General features: G+C 45.4%; 3 protein-coding genes across 5 annotated transcripts in view; 2 read left to right on the top strand and 1 right to left on the bottom strand.

Annotated features, from left to right (window-relative positions):
• copz2 (COPI coat complex subunit zeta 2) overlaps positions 1–1,884 on the bottom strand; it is a 14,840-nt gene extending 12,956 nt beyond the window's left edge. For 2 of the 3 annotated variants that reach the window (XM_076023659.1, XM_076023661.1), the window contains exon 1: positions 1,719–1,883. In XM_076023659.1, coding sequence (XP_075879774.1) covers positions 1,719–1,736 — 18 coding nt within the window. In that variant the 5' untranslated portion in view covers positions 1,737–1,883. Of the gene's footprint in view, positions 1–1,718 lie in introns of all 3 variants that reach the window. The other variant, XM_076023660.1, reaches the window with a different exon arrangement.
• Positions 1,885–3,216: 1,332 nt separating this feature from the next.
• Positions 3,217–6,879, top strand: praf2 (PRA1 domain family, member 2). Its single transcript, XM_076023662.1, has 3 exons — positions 3,217–3,430; positions 4,018–4,235; positions 4,631–6,879. Exons 1-3 carry the CDS (start codon positions 3,252–3,254, stop codon positions 4,768–4,770), a joined length of 537 nt encoding a protein of 178 aa, XP_075879777.1. The 5' UTR covers positions 3,217–3,251; the 3' UTR covers positions 4,771–6,879.
• Positions 6,880–9,964: 3,085 nt separating this feature from the next.
• On the top strand, positions 9,965–21,956 carry LOC142886617 (endoplasmic reticulum membrane sensor NFE2L1-like). The gene is made up of 8 exons (XM_076023645.1): positions 9,965–10,479; positions 10,569–10,754; positions 17,073–17,207; positions 18,287–18,358; positions 18,853–18,969; positions 19,085–19,166; positions 19,488–20,111; positions 20,266–21,956. The coding sequence occupies exons 1-8, from the start codon at positions 10,201–10,203 to the stop codon at positions 21,225–21,227; spliced, it is 2,457 nt and encodes an 818-aa protein (XP_075879760.1). The 5' UTR covers positions 9,965–10,200; the 3' UTR covers positions 21,228–21,956.
• Positions 21,957–22,877: the final 921 nt, after the last annotated feature.

Here is a 22,877-nt window from a genome sequence, read left to right as displayed (position 1 = left end):
TTGGACTATGGGAAGACTTACCAATGGACTTTCAAAATGACAGTAAAAAAAAAAAATCTTCTGAATTTTTAACATAAAGCACCCCTGCCGTTGATGCAGTGCCCCCCGCTGGCCTGGAGTTGCACTGCATAGTTTTTGTTATCTGCCCAGCAACCCCCCTTGATTCCTTGCTTAGCTACTCTTTCTTCTTCTACTGTCTTTGTGGGTCTCTTTGGTGCCGCACAGACATACATAGGACGTGCAAGCTTGCTAGCTTCTATAGCTAAGAAAAAGTTGGGTCGGTTGTCGGCGAGGTACCTTCGGTATAGCAGGGCAGGTATTCGAAAGTTACACACTCCTGTATGAATCAGGCAGAATGCACTGTCAGTAGCAGCGGTACCATCCTCACCGTGCAAAGTCTGACTTGAAAAAGGTTGTTTCTATAAATTATTTCAGTTTCGAAAGAAATGTCTTTAACTTTATCAAAAGCCGGTGGACGTGACTCTGGCCAGTCTATGTAACTGTGTTGCTGTGTCCCTCTGAGGTGAGATGACTATAACAAACACTGCTCCAAATCAAGCCGGGTGGGGACCTACAATAAAACTGCAGTGGGTAAAGTCATACTTTCCAGCTCTGAAAGGGACAATTAAGAAAAGAAAAAAAACACACACAGGGACATGAGAACAGACGGATGATTAAAGAGGCAGAGAAGAGGGAGGCTCGGGATAGATGGTGCACAGGCAAATGAGATGGGGGAGGGAGAGCGAGAGCGAGAGCGAGAGAGAGAGAGCGAGAGGGAGAGAGAGGGAGAGAGAGAACGGTGGACGTGGCACCTACTCTGCGCTACACGTCAACCCGAATCTGTGCACACACACACACACACACACACACACACACACACACACACACACACACTCGATACGGGCGCACGTTGGGAACACACCGCGCATACATGCGCGCACGGTCCCCAACAACGTACACACTTTTGCATATGTGGCGACACGTGCACAGATTCCCACCCTACACCCCCCCACCCCCCTCAGGCGAACTAGTCGAGGCTCCGGGCTCGCGCACCCACCGACCGACCGACCGCCTGTCCAGTCCTGTCTCCCTGTTGCGCTCTGCGCCGGATCCGGCGTGTGTAAGTGGATAACAGCTGTGGCTCCACCGGCCCGTTCTAATGGAGTTAACTTAACACCCCCTGATAAGTTGTCGCGCTCTGAGCAGCGCCGACAATCTGTTCCAACCGAGCGCCGAACACAAGAATCGTGCGCTAAATTTAAGGGTTCGGGGTGGTGGGGGGTGGTGGGAAATGAAAGTGCGCCTGTCTCCCCTCGAAGAACAATTTGCATGTCAAATAACCCGTGCGCGGATCGGGCCTGCTGCGAGTCCAGCCGAACCAGGAGAGAACGAGAACGTTCCGCCGGTTCGGGATCACACTCGCGTTCCTCATTTCAGAGGGAATTATTGAACGTTTTGCTTCCAGACCTCTCAGCCCCTTCATCCCTCTCCTCCTCCTCCTCCTCCTCGTCCTCCTCTTCCCCAGCGCTACCCTCCACCGAAACTGCTATAGCAGAATGCAACAAATGTCCCTTTGCGCTATTAAAAAAGAAGAAGGGAAAAAAAAAAAAAGAAAGAAGGGGAAAAAAAGAGCACCGCACGCAACAGTCCCACCTCCCCCGGACTGAGCGTGTCGGGTCCCGGGGCCCAGTGGCGTTGGAAGCGGCGGAGAGGCTCACCAGAGACGCGGAGTCCATCGCTGCTGCTGCCGCCGCCGCTGCCGTGCTCGCTCGGTGTGTTGACGTGGACAGCTCTGAGCTGTCACTCCGAGACCGCGACTGGGGTTTTTTTTTTCTTTTTTTTTTTTCTATGGAGCCGCCCGGGCGCGCTCCCGCCTCCCCGAGTAGTCAAGCAGACATAGCAGGCAGTCAGTCAGTGGAGCGCAGGGAGAGCGCGCTCCCGACGTTCCTTCTCCGGCTCTTTCACAATAAAATGCCCTGCGCGAAAGATCTATCTATCTATCTATCTATCTATCTATCTATCTATCTATCTATCGCCCAGCTTTATTTCAATATTATTTGAACTTACCAGAAGGAAACTGCTCCAAAGTGCTTTTAAAATCCACAGAAGTCAAAAGAATCACTGCATCCTGCTGCTACTGCAGCTGAAGAAAATAGTGTGGATTCGGGTTTGAACAGCACTTATAATTTTAATGAAGAATTGAGCAAACGCTAATACAAATGTTTTTATTTACGATTTTTGAAGGTCCTGTCACTAATCTAATGTCCAATTGATCATGCGCCCTGGCTATTTGGCAAATGGGATATCCCTTTGGTGGACTGGTTAGCACGCATGACTATTACCTTGGAATCTGGGGTTCGACCCGCCTGGGCCCTCTTCACCTTGTTGCGCCTAGTCACCTTGGTGCATTTCTTACATCACTATTAACAATTACACAGCAATGCATTACTCAAAGCAATTAAGAACAAACTGCAAGACCTAGTTGTTGACCTGAAATTCATTCTTCAAAAGCGTGATGAAAAGTCCTGACACTATTGTGTATGAACAAGATGGTCAAATGGCTTTGATATGTTTTCATCATGCTCTGGAAGTGTCAACCAGAGCAACAATGACAACAACAAAAATAAGGTCCGAATGACCTTAAAATGCTAAAGACCACACTTATTTACAGCCGTTTGTAAACTATAGCAATGTTACACATTATTGTATTTAGTGTGGTAACTGAGCAGCTACAAGATGCTGAATATGTATGTTTCACTTCTTTGTTTACTGCATTTGTTCCTTACAATTCTTTTTTTTGTAAAATATCATTGTGCAAAAGAAAAAAAAACTACACACGTACTTACTACAAACATAGGAAACACCCTTTGTGTAGAGCTGTAAACAACGTTGTAGTACATATTGGAATTGAACATACATCATACACTGTAAAGCATCCATCCGCATCACATCTGGACGTTCATGTCTGTCCTGGTCTCAAGTTTTCATCCAACATCACTACGGAAGAAAACGGGAAACTTTACAAAACCTAAAATTAACTGAGTTTTCCGCGGCTGCATTCCTGCCAGTACTGAATAGGGATCGCGCTCGCGACTCTCGGGGGCGCGCCTCTCGAGAACGTCGGTCGGCAGGCAGCAGGCAGCCAACACGGCTGACACGGTGGCACACACCCCTTCCGGCGGGGCCCCGCCCACTCCCCCCCGCACGGCATTCTGGGAAAGCCAGTCTTATTGTTGGCCAGGGGGAAAAAGATGGCAGACGTGCAGCCGCCACCCCTCCGCAGCCTGGATGACTTTCTCCTGGGCTCGGCCAGGTTCGCCGTGCCCGACGTGCGCGACCTGGACCGGTGGAACAACCGCATCATCAACAACCTGCTCTACTACCAGAGCAACTACTTCCTGTCCGCGGTGCTCCTGCTGCTCCTGGTCGGGTAAGTCTCGTTTGGGTTCAGACGTGGACCGCCTACCACTAGCGGCTCCCCGCCGCTCCAAGTTCAGTAGAACACCGGCCACAGTCCACAGCGTGAACTCGTGATTACACGTCGTTTCTTTCACAATCAACCTTACCTCTGGTGGTCAGCCCTAGCATTAGCCACTAAGGCTAGCATTAGCCGGCTAACGCAGGCCTCCCCCTTCAAGCTCCAGTGTTTTGTTTTTCCTTAACCCATTTCTAATGGATAAAGCCTTGGCCTGAAGGAGAGGTCATCAGGTGGACTCCAACCACCAACCAACACTGGCTTATTTATTGTGCTTAAGTAAAAAAAAAAAAAAAAAAGTAAAATTGATTCAATCATTTATTTTGTTGAGCATTTTGAAAAAAAATTAAAAACTTTTTTTCAGGAAGTACACATTTGTCATCAGAAAGACAAATTCTCTTGTGAGGTGCAGATACCTGAAAACTTAAGTACAGTAACAAAGTATTTCTACTTTGTTACAACCCACCTCTGGTCCTCATACTTAGACGCATGTGGCTTCAGGTCACCGTATTCATTTCCTGTCTTTTGGTTCCTTTCTTCAGGTATTTCCACCCCTTCCAGCTATTTGTCGGCGCCACGGTGGTCACCTTGATGTTCGTGGGCTTGGTGTGGGCTGCAGAGAATCAGGCCCCTGTCCGCCGCTTTCGCCGGAACCATCCGTTACTCACCGTGTTGGCCATCCTTTTGGCCAGCTACCTCTTCGTGTCCTTGCTGGGAGGCGTGGCCGTCTTCCTGTTTGGAATAGCCTTCCCTGTTTTGAGTGAGGCGGCTTGCACACGCACACGCACAAAAACAAACCGCTGAAATTTTTATATACGTTTGAGCCGTTTCAATGAAATAAAGAAAGATCTCAAATAGGGAAAATGCAGATTATCGATTAATTCATCAATCGTTGGTTGATCGACCTTATCAAACTACCCATGTAAAAAAATGTCCAATTCATTGCGACAAATTTAGTTTAATTGATTAAATTCTTAATTCACAATTAATCGATGATAGATTAATTGTGAACGTCCCTAATCTCAAACCAACCAGTGTCAAAGAAAGTAAGAGGAAAACATAGCATTTTAATTTTGTGTTGCTCTTGAGAATTTACTTTGGCTCATGCATGAATTGCTTTGTGACGAGCGCCCTATTTCTTTTCACCCCTTGCAGCGGTTCTGGTCCACGCGTCAGTCAGGCTCCGAAATCTCAAGAACAAAATGGAGAACAAGCTGGAGAGCATCGGCCTGAAGAGGACGCCCATGGGACTCCTGCTGGAGGCGCTGGGACAGGAACAGGAAGCTGGGTCCTAAAGAGAAAGTGAAGGAAAAGGTGTGCAGGGATGGGGGGAGGGGATTGAGTTTTTACATATAGGAAATGAATGTGAGGTTGGGTCAACAACAAGAGAGGGACAGGAGGGCGAGTGGGAGAACAAACAGAGATGTGAAGGAGGAAGAAGAAGCAGAATGAGACCGAACATCACCACTCAGCTGGTTTTGCAAACGTTGCACTTTTGAGTTGACATGATTTATTTTATTTTATTATTATTATTATTATTACACGCTCCATTTGTGTCTTTGCACTACATGCTGTAAATATGCAGAACCGGAGGAGCAAAATGCGAGCTGTCCATACAGCAAACGGACAGTTGAAACCTAATGAAGTTACCCTCTATTCAAAATGCCAGCTTAACAGTGTTGTTTGGATCAACAGCAAACAATGAGGGGACCTGGGGGAAATCGAATTCCCTTCAAGAGTCGCGTTCATCCAAGATGAAAGGTTTGACCCACAGAAATGCCCATTATGCTGTTTTACTTCCGGTCAGTGGGAGCAGTCCAGTCTCCCAGTGCTGGCAACTGGGTCAGGCTTTACAAGAACAAATAAATAATCCTCAATTTATACATTTTACCATGACAAACAACTAATCAGTCATTCATTCATGGAGAAACATTGGCCATTTTTAAAAGCCAGCTATGGCTGCACCACTTGGACGCATAGCATGGTTATGGACTAGGTTAGTAACCTAATGCACCATGTAACTGGATTTATTGCCGACAAGTAATCTGTATTCTAGTTAGATGAAGACTTTTGGCCAAGATTGAGTTAAGATGAGTCAGTTTTAGCCAGGGAGGAAAACCTTCCTTAGTTGCAGGTGAAGTTGATTGAGATTTGATTTCACTTCCGTTTAGTGTTGTGTGGACCATTTGAGCTCTATTTGACCAGAAAGGAACACAGCCTTTGCTTCTTGGCCTCCGCTGGCTCTGCTGGTTTCCTCGACCATTGGCTTGCCACAGCTCTCATGGCTTTAATTTTCCACACTCTTAGATTTATGGAATGGAAGACAAAAAAATTGAAGTAACATAGAAATTATTTCTTTGAAATGAGTGATTCCAATACATTTTCATCATGGAGCTTCTATAGTAAACTGAATTAATGCAGATTAGAGCAGATGACAGGATGCTAATGTTTACTCTCCTGCCATAAAAAAAAAAGCAAAAACAAAATCAATTAATGATAATAGGACACCATAATACTTTAAAAGACTGAAAGAGGAATTCATAAGTTCTATGAGATGGTGGAAGATGATGTATTATAAGTCCTAATGACGGGTAGGGACTGTACGTTGCTGTTTACACTATTAAACACATCAGAATATTGCTTTTAACATATGAAGGTGGTAACCTACATTTGCATGCTGTATTGAAGAAAATGTGTCATTCTGTTGTATATTTTTTCATATCTGGGCTGGTTCTAAAATTCGGACCATTTTATTCCAATTGGTGAAGCAGTCACTTTTCTTACTTTTAGAACATTTACTTCTATAATATATTGACCAATGAGCTGCAGGAGAACAACATCATTGTGAAGTGCTTTGACTTTTTTTGTTGTGTGTGTGTGTGTGCAATTTCTGTTTTGCCTTGTGTTTTTACGTCATTTATGGCATTTGGCTGGCGTAAGCCGGCGACAGTGACAGGAAGTACGGCGGTTTTGGGGCTGAAATCGTGTCCTTATTTTTGTATGTCCAGCTGGAAGACCAGCCTGTCCCATTAGTGCCTCTTTGTCCATATTTTGGGGGTTAATTCACCCTAATCATCCAATAAACTGATGGAGAAAGGAAATCCTAAATAGAAAAACGGGGGTTCCTTTTTGTCACATTTGTACTGTGTTTGAAGCTTCTTGTTATTTCATCAACTGTAACCACGGGAAACACTCCTGTTGCTTTCTGCACATCTAACTATTTTATATATTGACTTTTGCTGCTTGTGAGCGTCGCCTTCTGTTCAGCTGTTTGAATTTTCATCCACCCATGTCATATCTGGGAGTCTTGCCAAAAACTGTTAATTACATCTATTTAAAACTTCTTTTTTTTTTTTTTTTATTTAAATAATAATCATAATAAAGAATGTTTCTGTAGTGTGGAACACCTGTCTTCATTTTGCAAAGGTTTAATGCCAAACATATGTTCTTTACCCATTTCATATATGGTTTTCAGAAAGAAACAAAAAGTCCAGAATCTCCGCAAAGTAGCACATTTAGCCCTCTGTTTACAGCAAATGGATTTCGCCTCTTGCTAAAACTGAGGCTTTGTTGTTCCTACCACATATGTGTTGCACTAAAACCTTGATGAGGATGTTGTCAAAAAACTTGAGAGTTCATCAGTGCCCTTCGTGATGTCAGCGCGGACGTCCCAAACTGTGAGTCTGTCTTGGCGCACTTTTCTTCTAAGCGATACAGAATGAAATAAAGGATGAACTCCGAGTTCACCGAGATGGTAGAAACACTGACTAACACATTTGGATTGGACAGCGTGTCTGCACAGGTTTGACTTATTTTTAAACGTACCCCTGCAACACGCTGAAGTACACAGTACCTCAACAGCAGGTGGTGCTCTCTCTCATTCACAGAACTTACTGTAGGTCAACGTGTTGTACAGCCTTGTCGCAACACCAATGTACATTCTTGAAATATAGTGCAAGATCTTTGGGTCTCTACTGTTGTATAATATGGGATATCGACATTATGGTAGCACGGCAATGAAAGGGTCGGAATTGTATTAGAATCTCCGTGGACTAAGTTCATTTTCCTCCTCAAGTTAACCTTTGTAAATGACTGATCCCATTATTATTATTATTATTATTATTATTATTATTATTGTAAAGAACACATTAATTATGAGGATTTAGATTTTATTTTATGATATTTTTGCAATCCCCTATGTAACTGCATCACTATTCCCAGTCTAATAGTAGCACATATATAGGCTTTCAAGAATATATGTGAATATGCGTATATAATTGCTTTGCTTTCCTATTTAAAGTTGAGAAAGCAAACAACAACAAAACATTCACCCACTCCACCATCATCCAGTCAATAGTATTTATTTACGTTGCGCAACGTACTTTGGATTTGATTTCAAATCACACATACATTGTTCTTCAGAATGTAATACCATTTGTAATACCCATACCATTTGCATGTGTGCTACTGGCCAATAAAGCTGTTCATTATTATAAACTTATACTTTTATTTGACTATATTTACCATGCGACCGGAGGTTCCACATCTCTGCCGAAAAAACATTTCCTGGTTGCACAGATTTTCCTTCCACGCACCCAGTAACTACATACACGCTAGTGTTTGGTTTCCTGGGAGGGGTTTCGGTGACGTCACCACGGGGTGTCTATAAACGGCCCGCCCTCCGGGTTTGGCCACATAAAGAAACACCGGTTCAGTGTGTCACACGGTCAGAGTGACAGAGAGCGAGGGAGAGAACAAAGTGAATGCGCCAGAACACTCTAGAAAAAAAAACCCAGACTCCGGTAAGACGCGTGTTCTGTAACTTGCATGGCTGTATTTCACTGTTAAACTCGCTTTGTTCATCTGACCGGAAGTCTCGCCTTTGTATTCGTATCGCTGTCGTGTTTATGACGGTATTGCTGCTGCTGTGTTATTAGTAGCCGAGGATGAAAACATCGTGTCACCTGTTGCGACACAAAGACGTCGCTGTTGTTGACTGTTGTCTGACTTGGCCGGATAACGACAACAAGACCCTGGAGTGGACTCTTTTTAAACAGTGTTCCGCACCTTCACTGGTGTCACTTTCAAACTAACTTTGATAAAAATCATCTTATGAAACACCTTTGCACTTGCTTACGGGACAAAGAATAGTTTGCGCCTGTGGCAGCATGTACAGACAGGAACTATTTATTTCTGAAACAATAAGTAGTCCACGTTAAAAATAAATAAATAAATAAAAATAGCACAGCAGTTGTTGGAGCTTATTTACTATGGCAACCTCACTCCGAATTCAGACAGCTGTGTACTTTGGTGTAAAGCAGCACTCTGGATCTGCATATTAGTAATTACTGTCTATTCCTGCTTTTGTGCTGGCATTACGTACCGCTCTTAAAAAAAAACCTAACAAAACACTTTATTGTTGTTGCTGGGGCTTCAGACGCTTGAACGCCACAATGTTTTTTGCCCTCGATATGCTTTTTGTGTATATGACAAAACAGAGTGAAAGTGAAAGATTTAAGAGGGCCAGAAAGCCCCTAACAAAATTGTACTGCGATTAGAAAACGTGTCAATAAAGCTCGTTTTTTTTTTTCTTCATTTCCACAAACATTGACAAATTGACAATACTTGACTTGGCTCTGACTTATTTTAGATGTAACATACTGACACCCAGCGCTCAGTGAGTTGAGTTATGACCCCTCAGTCTTAAGGAGGAGCCGCAACGCTTTTTTTTTTTTTTTTTTTTTTTTTTCTCCTCTCATCACGTCACTTCTTTCAATGCGACGTTGTTCGACAGGTTGCCGTGCTTTTAGAAAACTAAAGCTTTGGAGTCTCGTCAGGTTGGGGGCGGGGGGAGGCGACGGGGAAGAGTGAAGGCTTCTTTCCAGGCAAACACCGCTTGTTACATCATCGAGCTGCAGTCAGAGGTTGCGGGCAGGAGAGGCAGGTGGTTACCGAGCCCGATTCAGAAGTAGGTCGAAGTTACAGAGTGGCAACGCTGGTCGGCTCTGCCCTTCCCCTTCCCCTTCCCTTCCTTTCCCTGCCCTGCCCTTCCCTGAGCACGGCGTGTCTGTCTTATCTCCTCAAACTGTCAACCCTCTCAGCTGCCGCCTCTCTGTGGGTCACAGCACGCTGACAATAGGAGATAGGGGTCGCTATCACGGCTGTAATTTTGCTGAGGAGGAGCACTGAAACCAGACAGCTCCAGTTTTGTTTGTGGGAGTGACGGCAGTTTGTGTAGAAGACCAGGGGGCTTAAACGAGACAAAATATACTCGTGAGCATTTGGTTTTGTTCATATCCGCTATGCTGTGGTTGTTTATATAGAAAATTCCTGTTATTTTATCGAGCGAGCGGTTGCTATATTTTCTGCAATATTCAGCCTTTAACCTACCAGGAACATTGGTTCCACTTCCTCATATTTTATCTATTGTCTTATCAAGTTGTTTCATCTGCTTTCTTTATTCGCAGAGGGCAACGGTTTCCTCAAGGATAACCAGCTGCAGGTGCAAGTTGCAAGACTAGTCTTGAATACCGGATATTTTTTTTTAAACAAAACTGTCCTCTTAAACCAGAGTCTCTGCCACGAGGCAGCTTTCAGCCCACTTTGTGTGTCGCCCTTTGCCTTCATCTTCTCTGGACTCCACTGAGGGGGAGCAGACACCCCTCACTCTTACAACTGAGGTCAGTCCCAGACGCTCCGTGCGTCTGCTGACGTGCCCCGAGACCATGCTGTACCTGAAGAAGTACTTCACCGAGGGCCTCATCCAGATGGCCATCCTGCTCAGCCTGTGTGGCGTGCGGGTCGACGTGGGCCTGGATTCCTACCTGTCTCCGACCTGGCAGGAGATGATCCTGGGCCCGACTTCAGCTTTGACCCAGACACAGTTCCACAACCTCCGCAACCGCCTGGACAGCCAGAGTACCCACCCCAAGAACGTGGACCTGGACGGGTTCTTCACCACGCGGAGGCTGCTCGGCTGGCTCCACTCCCTGGACAGACTGCAGGTAGGTGTGACGCCTCGGTCTCCTGACTCTCCACGTTGTCCTGTTCGCATTTTGCAGGACGTGATCATCTTTGAATTTGCTCTCCACAGGTTCCTCAGGCAGAGCTGGAGACGTGGCTGGTCCAGAGGGAGCAAGATCCTCTCCCCGGGGGGTTTCCAGAACAGAGGAGAGCCACAGCTGGGGTTGAAAGAGACCCAGTTGTCCCAAATGATGAAACCAGAACCGTATTTGGTGTCCTCAATGAAGACGAAGAAGAAGAGGAGGAAGCTAAAGAGGTATTCAAAGTTTATTTGGGATTATACGCGCTTCAGATTTATTCCCGAACGTCATCAGAAATGGGATGTTTTATTTTGAAAATCTTATGGTCAAACATCAAAGATAAGCTGTTCTATTGAAGGTGAAGGGTTATTGTAGGCTGAGCCGTCCGTTCTTAACTCTTTGGTAAAAGGTTGATTTTTCCAAGTGAGTTTTGTGCAGCAACAAAGCCTCCGTGTGTACAACATTGCTGCTGCATTTTCTAGGTCAAAGATTTCCTCAGTTCAGGTTCAAGGGTTTAGACAAGCAATCGGCAATGACCTTTGCTCATAACATCGCCCTCCTGACTAAAAGGGGAAAATTCCTTTTATAGTCTGATAGATATAACTTGCATTCGTTAAAGGGGGAGATAGGACTTCGTATGCGTGTATTCCTGTGCGTTTTCTTTTATTATTTTTTCATTGGCCTGACTGGAATGAGTGAATGGTGACTGGTGCGACTGGCTGAAAAGCATGCGGATGGGCGTGTTTTTGTAAAACGCGTCTGTGAGTTAGATGCAAACAGGTCCTAATGAGGCCACTTCTGATGCTGAGTGAGCCGTGTCTTGCTAAAAAAAGGAAAGAAGTTGGTGACATTGCGCTCTATCCTGCGAGCAGCAGCTGTTCAGAGATGCATTACGGTCATAAAGGCGGTACTAACAAAGGTGGAACTTGTCCAAGCAATTAAGGAAGGATTTTTGGAATAGATGACGGGAACCGCTGATGTGTGGCTGGTTGGATCCCCGCTCGTGTTGCTTATTCCAATTTTTTTTTCGCCCTCAATGTTGCCGCGTTGACTCGCCAAAACCAAGCCAATCACCCCCCCCCCCCCCCACCTCCCCCAGTGGCAATTTTCTATTGTCGCAATTTGATTGAGCCCGTTCCACCGGTCGCCCGTTTCCTGTGCTTCCTGTCTGCAGCCTACATGAGCGGCGCCCCACTGTGGAAAATCTAAACTGAGATCATGAAACGAAGAGACCCCAGTGGGCCGTACCAGACTCTGCACAAATGTGAACGTTGCTCGATCACCGCTGCGTGTTTCGACTTGTTGCGTGTCATCGACTCCGTCGAGAACTTGGCCACATGTCAGCGAACCTTTTGCGGCAAGTCTCGGCTAACACGCCTGCCAAACGAGATGTCCCAGGTGTAATCACGTCGTCAGAACCCGGACAGTCTTGATTTGGAACTAGTTTCCTCAACTCCGTCTATATATTTATTTGAATGGCAAGATTCCGTTCCGGTTACAACCGGCTTAACGACAGCCTGTCAAATTCAGACTGCTCATTAACTCTGAGCAACAAAGAGGGAGCGCAACAAAAGGCTGTCAAAAAAAAAAAAAAAATTCAACTGTTTCAACCGGGTTTTTTTTAACATGAAAGAATGGCTGGAATTATTGATGCGGGCAAAAGTATGTTGTGTTTTTTTTTTTGTTTTTACCGTCTCGAAAGAGTGCAATGTCACATGACACGGTGAGTCATCAGCGCTTCTGAGCTCACCAGGAAAATAAAGCAACGCCACTTAAATAGAGCAGGCACACCCTGCTGGAGAGTCAAAGATCTTTTCAGCCTCTTTGTGCTCACACTGTAACCTACCAACTGCTGTGTCGCCGGGAGAAATGTTACATGTCTCATGTACGTGTTTTGCTGCTCATTATTAAACGGCAAAGAAGTCTCAGATGACCGGTAGCCTTTAAAAGCATCGTTCTACTTGGAACATATTGTCAACGGCTCCAGCAGTTTGAGTAGGAGGGGCGTGGGGTGGGGGGGTGGAAAAAGAAAATCATTAAAGAGAAATACAACACAGGCGCAGCTGCCAAAAAGGAGACAGCAGGCCTGGCAGCTAACGTTGTTATGGTGTCAGATATTCGGGACACAAGCAGATTTGTCGCCGGTTACGCGGTTACACATGCGAAGCTGCATGTGAATCCGGTGAAATCGATGTGCTTTGAAAGCCTCGTCACAATGCTAGCGTCCTCTCACACGACCCCTAAAAGGGACAAAGAGAGCCCTGGGAACAAAATGCATTAAGGACAGCGCACAGAATGTTCGTTTAGGCCATTCTGGTTAATATACATACGTAACGTTGTTAAAGGTTTGCGCTAAAATTCAATTAAAGAACACACAGACCCCAATGTAATGAGGCTCTGGCATGGGCGAGGGGCGAAGGTCTGTGCGAAATGTCTCAGAATGCCGCTCAAAATTACAAAAAAAAAAAAAAAGCCTAAAATATTACTAGATTTAGTCAACTTATTTTCATTTTTCACATTTTCACAACAACATGCATTATTTCTTTCTTTCTCTCTTTTTTGATTTATTTGAAGAGGACGATGCAAATGAATTTACATTCCCTTCAATGTGCCGGTGTTTCAACTGCAGTCCTCCAGCCTGATGTTAAAAACCATTCTAAACACACAAAAAAAGGACACAAGGGTCATAGTACATGAAAACAGGGACACAGGAGACATCAAAAATTCTAATCACTTGCTACTATCTCCACAGTGTCCACTTTTTCTGAGACAGCTGATTAGTCTGTGCATGCTCTTTTTTTATAGGAATCAGTCCCGCCCTCAAACTTAATCTGCTATGGAGCGAGTCACTCGTTTAGTACATCTCACCATGGTGACGTACCGTAATTATAAATTGCTCCCGAGGATTTACCACCAGCTCGCCTTTGGCACCAACACCCTCTGGTCTTGGTCTTCTTTGTCCTGGTCTTTGGTTGGATTACAAAAAACAGGCAGGCTGGTCCTGGTGCAGCGTCATTGTGATAATGTGCCCTTCAGATTTGTTGATCTGTTTGCAAGATCTTTGCATGTTTTTATCTATTTCTCGAAATGTATTGTGTATATACACTATAATGTATTGTTAAAATCTGCTTTAGGGCAACAGATTAAAATTTGCATCTATGCTGACTCTGGAAATATTTACGTTGAAGCTTTTGCTGACGTTTCAACTGACGTGCATTGCCCTAATCATCAACTTTAAAAACGTGTACATCACACTTATGTCATTTCAAGGGTAGCAATATCAGCTGTGCACAATACTCTCGCAGCACCTCGGCCCAAACATACAGTAAATGGAAGCATCAACACCTCAGTCCCAATGCAAATCTTGGCTGTCAGACCTTTTAAATGCTAGAATTTAAAATAGAAGCCTTTAGTTACAAAGGTGTTTTTTTTTTATTTTTATGGTTACACCGAAAACATGCATTAAAGTCTAGAAGGATCCATTTTCTCTGGAACAAGATAATCATCTCTGCCACTGTGAGCAGTCGAAGGAGACCCAGGACTGGAAAAATAAATGGCCCTCAAGATTGGCTCGTGTCCCGTCAATGTGACTCTTTCTCAGCGGCGAGGTCACAGTGATTTATCACACTGCCAATATGCAAACATAATCAAGTTACGCAAGTTCATGAGGGTTCGATAAAAGAAAAAGATGACATGAGTCTCTGTTACACATACTTAAAGACAAAACTGTGCATGACTGGACAGACAAGACTGTATGTCACAAATAAGAATATAAATAGTACTCTTATCCAATTCAGTCATGCTCTCTCTCTGTCTCTGTCCCTCTCTTATTAAATGAATCCACTCTGCTGTATCATCGTTGATAAAAGAATCATGCAACAGGGGTGCGGTCGTACACGTCCACAATCAGAGGCAACAGGACTCCAGCCATTCTGGCGAGGTTGATCCATTATTATTAATGATGAACGATAAAGCTTTCCCTACAGCTGCGAACATTATGAATCCAAATCAGAAATGGAAACAACCTCATTGTGTGAGTGCAAGTGAACCGAGGCCCCAAAAATCCACGACTCACTTATGGAAAGCAACTGGCACAGCTTGTTATCGTACGAGGCAAAATTTCTCGCTAACGGCGGATGTATGGGTGGACGGATGCTGAGGTTGGAGGCCTGGAGGAAGAGCAAAGAGGAGGAGATTTATGGATGCAGTGAGAGAGGACATGAAGTTGATTAGTTGCCTAATCGGCCAATGGCGCGGCAGCCACTCAGCGCATTTAGCCACGTCGGCGCGGTAAAGGCAACTTCAGAAGTTCAAATCGAGTGTCAGAATTGGGAGGAACTGGGGATCTACGCGGCTATGAACGGTTGTTCTTGCCCGGTGATGAAGTCAACCAAAGGAACAAATGAACAAAAGGCAGGTGTGACAGCGGGGAAACCGTCCTCTGTTATGTAACAGGGAGGAAACCTTGAGTGCGCTGTGCTGGATGCTTTCGGTTTATCGGGAGTACCAGCTCAGCTGAAGCTGAGGCTGAAGCGTCGTGTCGTCTTACAGCAGGTCTGGATGCAGCCAGACCACCTGGATACTGCCAGACGTACACACACACACACACACACACACACACACACACACACACACACAAACGCGCCACTGCCGTTTCTCAAACCAAAAGTGTTTTTGAATTCTCTCTCGGTGTCGGATGACACACGAGCACGAAACGCTCCAGCGGCTTCTTCCCTCCCTGGTCTTGTGACCAACTGACTTGTTTTGGAACCTGATAGCCGTCCTGGTGCATCCTGACACACATCTGCGTGCCTGTGTTGCAATCCCGCCTGTTTATCCTCGCGCGACTGGTCAGAGTCGTTGGCGTGCATGTAAACAAATGCACGCAGAACACATGATGTTCTTTCTTCACAAGAAACGAGTGCGACTTCGAGGGAACTCTGTGGGGTTTACGTGGCTAAATTACGTTTGCGTTTTGTGTAGTTTGGGGCTGTGCTTTATTTTATTTTATTTTTAGCTTTATTCAAAACGTGTGAGAGAAACTGAAATGAAGCTCTGTTGTTCTGTCACGTTCATGTGGATGCGTACAGTGGTCCTAATTTCTGATAGTGTTTGTTTCCTTTGGCATGTGTTTACAACATTGCCGGCCTTATTTTTCTGCTTTTTACTCGTGTGGATACTTTGCTTGGATAGACTTTATTTTGTAATTGTGCCTTTTCCCATATTTGGAGCATTTAATACCATACATTTGCTATTTTCATTCAAAACCCAACATTTATGGCCTGTCTTACGTCATCACACACTAATACCAATGTGCCCGGCTTATTGTTACTTTTTAACTCCTAAGTTTGTTTCCTGAACCATTAACGATGCCTTCGAACGAAGTACAAATACTTTGTTGCTGTATTTGAGTAGATTTTTCAGGTATCTGTACTTTACACTCGAGTATTTACTTTTCTAAAGACCTTTTACTTTTACTCCCTACACTTGTACACAAATATCTGTACTTTGTACTCCTTACATTGGAAAAAACATTCTCGTTACTTTTATGTTAAAAAGTTTAAAAGATACAAATTTGTTTAAAATTAATTCATTTATTATTACAGTTGTTGCTGCAGTAGAACTATTTGAACTATGCTGTTGTGTTTGTGTTTTGTTGTGCTGTTGTGTGTGTCTGGATTGCACTTTAGAGGGAGATTATTTGCATGTACCTTGGTTTATGAATAAATGTATTGTTGCAGTAACTGCAAAAAAAGAAAATCAGTTTTACTTTTTAGTAAGTACTTTTCAGTACCTGTACTTTCTTAGCTTTCCTTAAGTAAATGAGTTAAATCAGTACTTTTACCAGATTTTTTTATTCATACTTTTACTTGAGTACAAAATGAAAATACTTTTGCCACCTGTGTCAACAGGCAACCGCTTATTACACATCTATTATTAGCACCTGAGGCCATCCATCATTTATATCCCTCTCTCTTTGCCTCGGTAGAAAAGTCGTGATTCGAAGCGGCGTTCTTGTCTTGTCAGTCTGGGTGTTTCCACCGCGTGGGTCTGTTGTGCCCAGACAGGCTTGAACGATATATATGTTCAGAGTCACATCCGTGCCCCCCAGCTGCTGCAGGTCTATGGGTTTGAGCAAGTTCAGAAGAAGGTTGAGGTTATTCTGAGCCTGGCTGTCTGTCGCCGGGTAAAACACGAGCCTTTACGTTGTTTGCACCGACTGGTGGTATGGACGGCGGCGACTTGACCCAAGTGATGCGTTCAGGCAGAAACCAGTGACCCTCGGCTCAAAGAGATCAGACTGGTCCGTCTACATATTTTGCAAACACATGGTTCAGATGCCTATTAAAGACCATGGTTGCATTCTAAATGGTATATTTATTCTTCTCCCGTTTGGCACCTGCTATGGTGGATTGCCCATAGAAATTACGGTTGCGTGCATTATGCATACAAATGGTAAAAGGCACCTCATCAGAATCTTGAGTGTTTTTTACGAATCTGAACAATTCTGCTGTAACTGATGATGTGATTCTTCATTGTGCTTTTGTTCCCAGGATGAAACCCAACATTTACCTCCTCACGGCGGTCCTGTCCATGAGAGAGGGGAGGAAGAGGAGGAACGGACTGGGATCCACAGCCTTTGCCGGAGCGCAGAGGACGGAGCACGGACTCAAATTGAAGTCGATCAGGTGGGCGGAGTAAAGACTTATCGACATCCTGACCATAACCTTGTTCTCTGAATTTGGTGCTCGAAAGACAGCTGATCATGAATACGATACAGAACAAAGATCAACACTTACTCTATACACTTCAGGTACTGCATAAAAAAAATAAGAAAACCATCACCAATGGCAACAAAGAGACATTGCTGCTTGTTGATACTGCTGACAGTTTATCCTGAACAGCTTACCACAGCGTATCGCCCCATTAGTGAATGGCTAACTCTCCAACTAAAAGCTCTTTAACTCCATGTAGCAACATGCCCACTCCAAGTTGGCTTGTGCCGTAGGCGAGAGAAGCTGAGCGTCCGTCACGCCCGCTAACGCAGACGGGATGCTTCATTTTTCAAACGGTTGGCAGGTTGCCGACTCAGCGCAGCAGAAAGGTGTGAGTGACACACTAAAACAGCTGCACCCCGGGGGGGGGCTTGCTTGCTTACACCCAGGGTATCCGTGGCCGACGCGGTTCTCTGTGTCTGAATGCTCGTGAAATGTAAAAAAGAAGAAGAAGAAGAAAAAAAAACAATATATAGGTTATGCATATGGTAACACCGTCTCCTGTTCCGAGGGGCGCAACAAGTAAAGCGCGACCAAGAATCCTGCATTCCTTCGTAGCGAACCCCAGTACGGGGTCAGAGGGGAGGCGTGCTTCATCTGTGACAGGATCCGGCGAAGGTGGAAAGACTAGCTGGGCGGTTCTCAGAACGAAACAGCAGAACTCTGTAATACGGAGAGATGGGAGTGTATTCTTGGCGGCCTCGCACTCAACGGTGCCGCATGTGGGTCAAACTGAAACCGTCTCGTTAGGCGGCGTACAGTGGCGACGCGCACGGACCCTGCGGCGGCAGTTGCGCCAACTTGTTTGAGTGTCATGAAATGTATCCGATCCACTCCGGACTGGACGCGAGGTCTCTCCCGCCTCATCCACCAGTTTGTTCTTGGAAGTGCCAGTGGTGTCCTTATCTTTTCCTCTTTCCTTTTCTACTACACAATTTCCCCAGTGTGTGACTGATGAGGTTTTCTTCTTCTTCTTCTTCTTCTTTTTTTAGACGTCTTCGTCCCTCCAAGAGTGCATGAGGCTGTTGGAGGAAACCTTTCCATTTGCAGCTGGGCAACAACAGGTTTGTTTTTCCCCTCTTACATTTGTTCCTCGTAGTCCAGTCATGTGTCATACTAGAGCACAAATGGGCATTTAAAAAAAAAAAAAGTGGAATGTGGAAAAAAACTTGCCCAAAATGACCAAACATGACATCACACCACTCGAAGACGGCAAGAGAAGATGAAAAGCCAAGAAGAAAGAACGGGGGGCGGGGGGAGAGAAATAAATTACAGACCTCGTCTTCTCGCGGTGAAACGATTGTGTAACAGCAATGATCTGTGAGACGTCGTCACGGCGCGAAGATCTTATCTGACCACCACGAGACGCTTCAACTGATCCACCACATCGAGGCTCCGTCCATTTACTAGAACACCCTCTTCTGGCTGGCGAGAGCAAACCATACACAAGACTTTTTTTGTGTCACGGTGTAAACGTGAATCTTTGAGCAGCGAGCATCGTTGTTGCAGCCTCATGTTTTTTTTTTTGTTTTTTTTAACCAGTTTTCTTCTGTTTTAGTTGCAAGGCGCTGGAGATGGAAATGAAGGTCTGGAGAACCCAACTGTCCCCAGCAGAGGCACAACCGTTGACTTAGAGCTGCAATGGCAAGACCTTCTGGCCATCATGAATTCACAGGTGACTGGGACAATAAAAGCACAATGGTGAAAATATACAGAACACTATATTTCAAAGAGTAGGGATTCCACATCATCTAATTCTGTTCTCCTCTCTTCTTCCGGGTGTCTGGTAGGAAACCCTTCAACAAAACCAAGACAATCACCCAGCAGTGGCTGATCAGCAGGTCCTTTCACTGGATACCCCCACACCACATGGTAATTCGGACACACAGAAGATCACGTTAAAATAAAACAAAACTGCAGACTGAGGAGTAATCAAAAATTAAATGTTAAATAAAGGAAAGACGTAAACAAACACAGCACATTTTGTTCACTGAAAAAATTGAAAATCCTTAATATCTCATGTTGTAATCTTCAGAAGGGTTCAGTTCATACATAGACATCAACGACCTCTGAACTCGCTTGGAAGACTCGCGCATGGTTCAATAATTTAATCTTAGCTTGTGAATTGACGACAGCCAATTGTCATCCTGCAAAAAAAATCTAAAGACCCATACTCTGTTTTTGGTTGTCTAGGTTTGCGGGGGGGTCCCAGCCATTCAGCAGTAGAGCCTGAACTTCTACCACTCACACCCAGTGAAGCACTGGACAACGATAGTTTGACCTCGAAATCAAGAGAACCAATGAATCCCTTCAACGTGAACCCACTGCACAGCCCTCCTGATCACAGAGACCTGCTTGCAGAAGATCCTTTGCAGGGCTTCAGCTTGGCGGAAATGAACCCCAACCCATTTAATTTAAATCTGCCTCCGCAAGATCTCACTGAATCCATGGATGGCAGTCCATGTCCTTACCCTGAAAACCTTGCAAGCTTCAGTGCCAACGGCCGGTCGCTGCTCGCCCCAAGCGTTCCGACGTCTCCCGCCAGCGACTCTCTTTTCGACGATGACATGGAGGACGAGGGTGGCCTACCGAGCCCGCTCAACGATTTGATAGAGGATTCTGCCATTTTGGACGAGATCAGATTGTTGGACCTGGCACTGGAGGAGGGCTTCAGTCCTGAGATGGCAGCCAGGCTGGATGAGGAGGGCTACCTTTATCGTGAAACATCCCAACGGGAAACTGGCAGAGACAACGGCCGCTCGCTCTCAAGCATGGCGGTGGACGCTGAAGACCTGGATCATACCAGAACTTATCAAGGTGAGCGATCCAAAGACTCTAAAAAGATTTCATAGTCACTATCTGTGACACAAAGTGTACCTTCTGCCAAAATGTATATGCATTACAGAGAAATCCCAAGTACATGTTCTGAAAGTCGAGAAACTCACCTCTGCTTGTTGTCCTCTCCTACCAGACACTGAAAATCAGGCAGATTCGGACTCTGGTCTCTCTTTGGGCCACAGCCATTCATCTCCTTGTCCTTCTGAGTCCTCCTATTCGTCGTCGTCCTCCTCCTCTTCGTCCTGCGTGTCAGCTGAGGAAAGCCTTTTCTCTGAGGACGAGGACGAGGACGAAGACACGCTGGGACCTTCAAGTAGTCCAGACATGGACATGGACGTCACAGTAAAGCAGGAGCCGGAAGAGGAGGAGCTGGGGGCAGTGGGTGGATGGTATGCCGAAGACGTGAAGCAACCCTTCCGCCAAAGCATTGGCGATGACAAGCTGCTGAATGGCCTCCCCTGGCTGGAGCACGTTGGCCACGACCACACGTACAACCAGCCGTGGCCGTCGGCGTCTGCGCCTTCCCCGGGCAAGGCAGCCTCACAGATGCCCAGGTCCCACCTGCGCCGCGACGGCGCTGCGCCCCATCGCCACATCTCCGAGGCAAGGATGTGGAACCGAGACGACCGGCGCGCCCGGGCCCTGAAGATCCCCTTCTCCAACGAGGTGATCGTAAACCTGCCGGTGGACGACTTCAATGACCTGGTCACCAGCTCCCAGCTCACCGAGCAGCAGCTGGTGCTCATCAGGGACATCCGCCGGCGCGGCAAGAACAAGATCGCCGCCCAGAACTGCCGGAAGAGGAAGATGGACGTTCTGCAGGGGCTGCGCGACGACGTGTCGGGCCTGGTGCGCCGGCGCTCGCGGCTGCTGCGCGAGAAGCAGGAGAACCTGCGAAGCCTGCAGGAAATGAAGAGGCAGCTGAGAACGCTGTACCAGGACGTCTTCTCCGGGATGAGGGACTCGGACGGGAGGCCGCTGGATCCCACGGAGCACGTGCTTCAGTTCGAGGGCGACGCCGTCACGGTGGGGTCCCGCGACCAGGGGCGTTCGCTGACCAAACCCGGCAAGAAGCAGCGGGACAAGAAGAAGTGAGGAGCAGCTGACCAGGCTGCTTGTTGGAAACGTGAAACAAGTGGCGAATGATTCCTCGATGAGCGTGGTCCAGATCCTAAACCAACAACTATGGGGAATGGGACATCTTGCCTGGTGGAGATGGAGGGTGAATGTCATGAAATTCTTTAGCGGAGGGCATTGACACATGATCCATGACAACATGGGACTGGAAAAAGAACACTTGCACTCCAAAAGTAATGGGTTCTCCATTAAACAAAACAAAAAAAAAAGGATTCAACACTGGAAAAGGTCTTGAGTTTAACCTTTCGATAGGCCTCAACCTCCACAGCACTGACAATGATCCAGGCCATGGCCGGCACGAACAAGAGGCAGAGGTTCCGCGCCATTGGACCGGCCACCCGTCTCCTCCATCAGCTCCGTGGGAACCTTGAGCTTGAGAAGGAAGTGAACTGATTACAGGCATGATCCTGGTTATGATGCAATGTTGCCAATGCCACGATGACTGAGCCAGAAGTGGCAGTCTGCTGATTTGAGGTGGTGACCCTCCTAGTAGAGTGAGTGGAGGTGCAAACCCATCTGCAAGTGCACTCCAACCGGTTGGGTGACTGGGATCTGTCACGGTGAACGTCAGTTGCTAGGTAGTGCCATGATGGTAGCTAGTTGCTAAGATTTTTCTCCCCATCAGTCTATGACGTTGGGTGCAATTGTTGGCAACTGAATGCACAAAGTAAATGATTGCCAACTCTGTTCTTTAAGATGGCTACACTGACGCAGCCCTGAAAAATGAGTTGGAAGAATTTTGGCACTAGTTAGCAGAATTTACTGGGAAGAGATATCATAATCCAGATCCAGTCCCTATATTGCAAGCACCATCAATGAATTCATTTTGAATTTGAAACTGTGTATCTTGGCGTTTTAATAATTGCTGTTTGGAATATCAGTGATTAAAAAAAACAAAAAATAAAACTTGTTTTACGAGTTGCTGGTTGGAATATCAGTGATTAAAAAATAAATAAATAAATAAAACTTGTTTTACGAGTTGCATGTATCAACAAAAAAAATAAAAGTACAACAAAAGAAAATGTTTTAAAGTGGAATAACCTGTGGTTCACTCAGGGTCCTCTGTACATGTTGACTCTCAAACATCCTGCTGCAACCTGCTGATGATGGTTATTGGCCTTCTGATTTCAGAACCAATCAATTCAGGGAATATACTCCACTATTTTCTTTTTATTTTTAAGGTTTTATGAATTTAACTGTGGCGGTTATGCTTTGACGTTTTTTTTTATATAGTGTGAAGAAAATGTATTTCATTGCTCCTCAACTGATATATTTTCTTAAAGAGATGGTAATAATCAGTCTTTTGAATGTAGCTTTGCAGTTGCCCCTCTTGTGACCGAAATCTAAAAATTTTCCGTCATTTCAGCAGAGCAGCAGCTCAATGGTATCATGTCGATGAGAATCGTTTCACGAGGAAACTACAGTTTTGATTTGCTCTGTAATTGATACAATGGAACATTCATCAACAGCCTTTGTCTCCACATGCTTTCCATAAACCCCTAATTGATAAATATTTGTAACAAAGTGAATGAAACGGGATACATTTGGAATTTCTTCCACAAGAACACAAGCTGCAATTTCCTGTTTACGGGTAGTCACATCCTCTAA

The sequence above is a fragment of the Nelusetta ayraudi genome, unplaced genomic scaffold, assembly GCF_046127955.1.
Source record: "Nelusetta ayraudi isolate G7.1 ecotype Tasmania unplaced genomic scaffold, CSIRO-AGI_Nayr_v1 ptg000016l, whole genome shotgun sequence".
Taxonomy (NCBI): Eukaryota; Metazoa; Chordata; class Actinopteri; order Tetraodontiformes; family Monacanthidae; genus Nelusetta; species Nelusetta ayraudi.
Note: the sequence above shows the minus strand (reverse complement) of the source record. Positions and strands in the feature narration are given on the sequence as shown.

Excerpts from the sequence above, each read along its gene's own strand:
- praf2 (XM_076023662.1), top strand. The coding sequence starts at position 3,252 with ATGGCAGACGTGCAGCCGCCACCCCTCCGCAGCCTGGATGACTTTCTC. Across the intron at positions 3,431-4,017 it reads CTCCTGCTGCTCCTGGTCGG|GTATTTCCACCCCTTCCAGC; the intron begins GTAAGTCTCGTT and ends TCCTTTCTTCAG. Across the intron at positions 4,236-4,630 it reads AATAGCCTTCCCTGTTTTGA|CGGTTCTGGTCCACGCGTCA; the intron begins GTGAGGCGGCTT and ends CACCCCTTGCAG.
- LOC142886617 (XM_076023645.1), top strand. The coding sequence starts at position 10,201 with ATGCTGTACCTGAAGAAGTACTTCACCGAGGGCCTCATCCAGATGGCC. Across the intron at positions 17,208-18,286 it reads CTCAAATTGAAGTCGATCAG|ACGTCTTCGTCCCTCCAAGA; the intron begins GTGGGCGGAGTA and ends TTCTTTTTTTAG. Across the intron at positions 18,970-19,084 it reads TGGCCATCATGAATTCACAG|GAAACCCTTCAACAAAACCA; the intron begins GTGACTGGGACA and ends GGTGTCTGGTAG.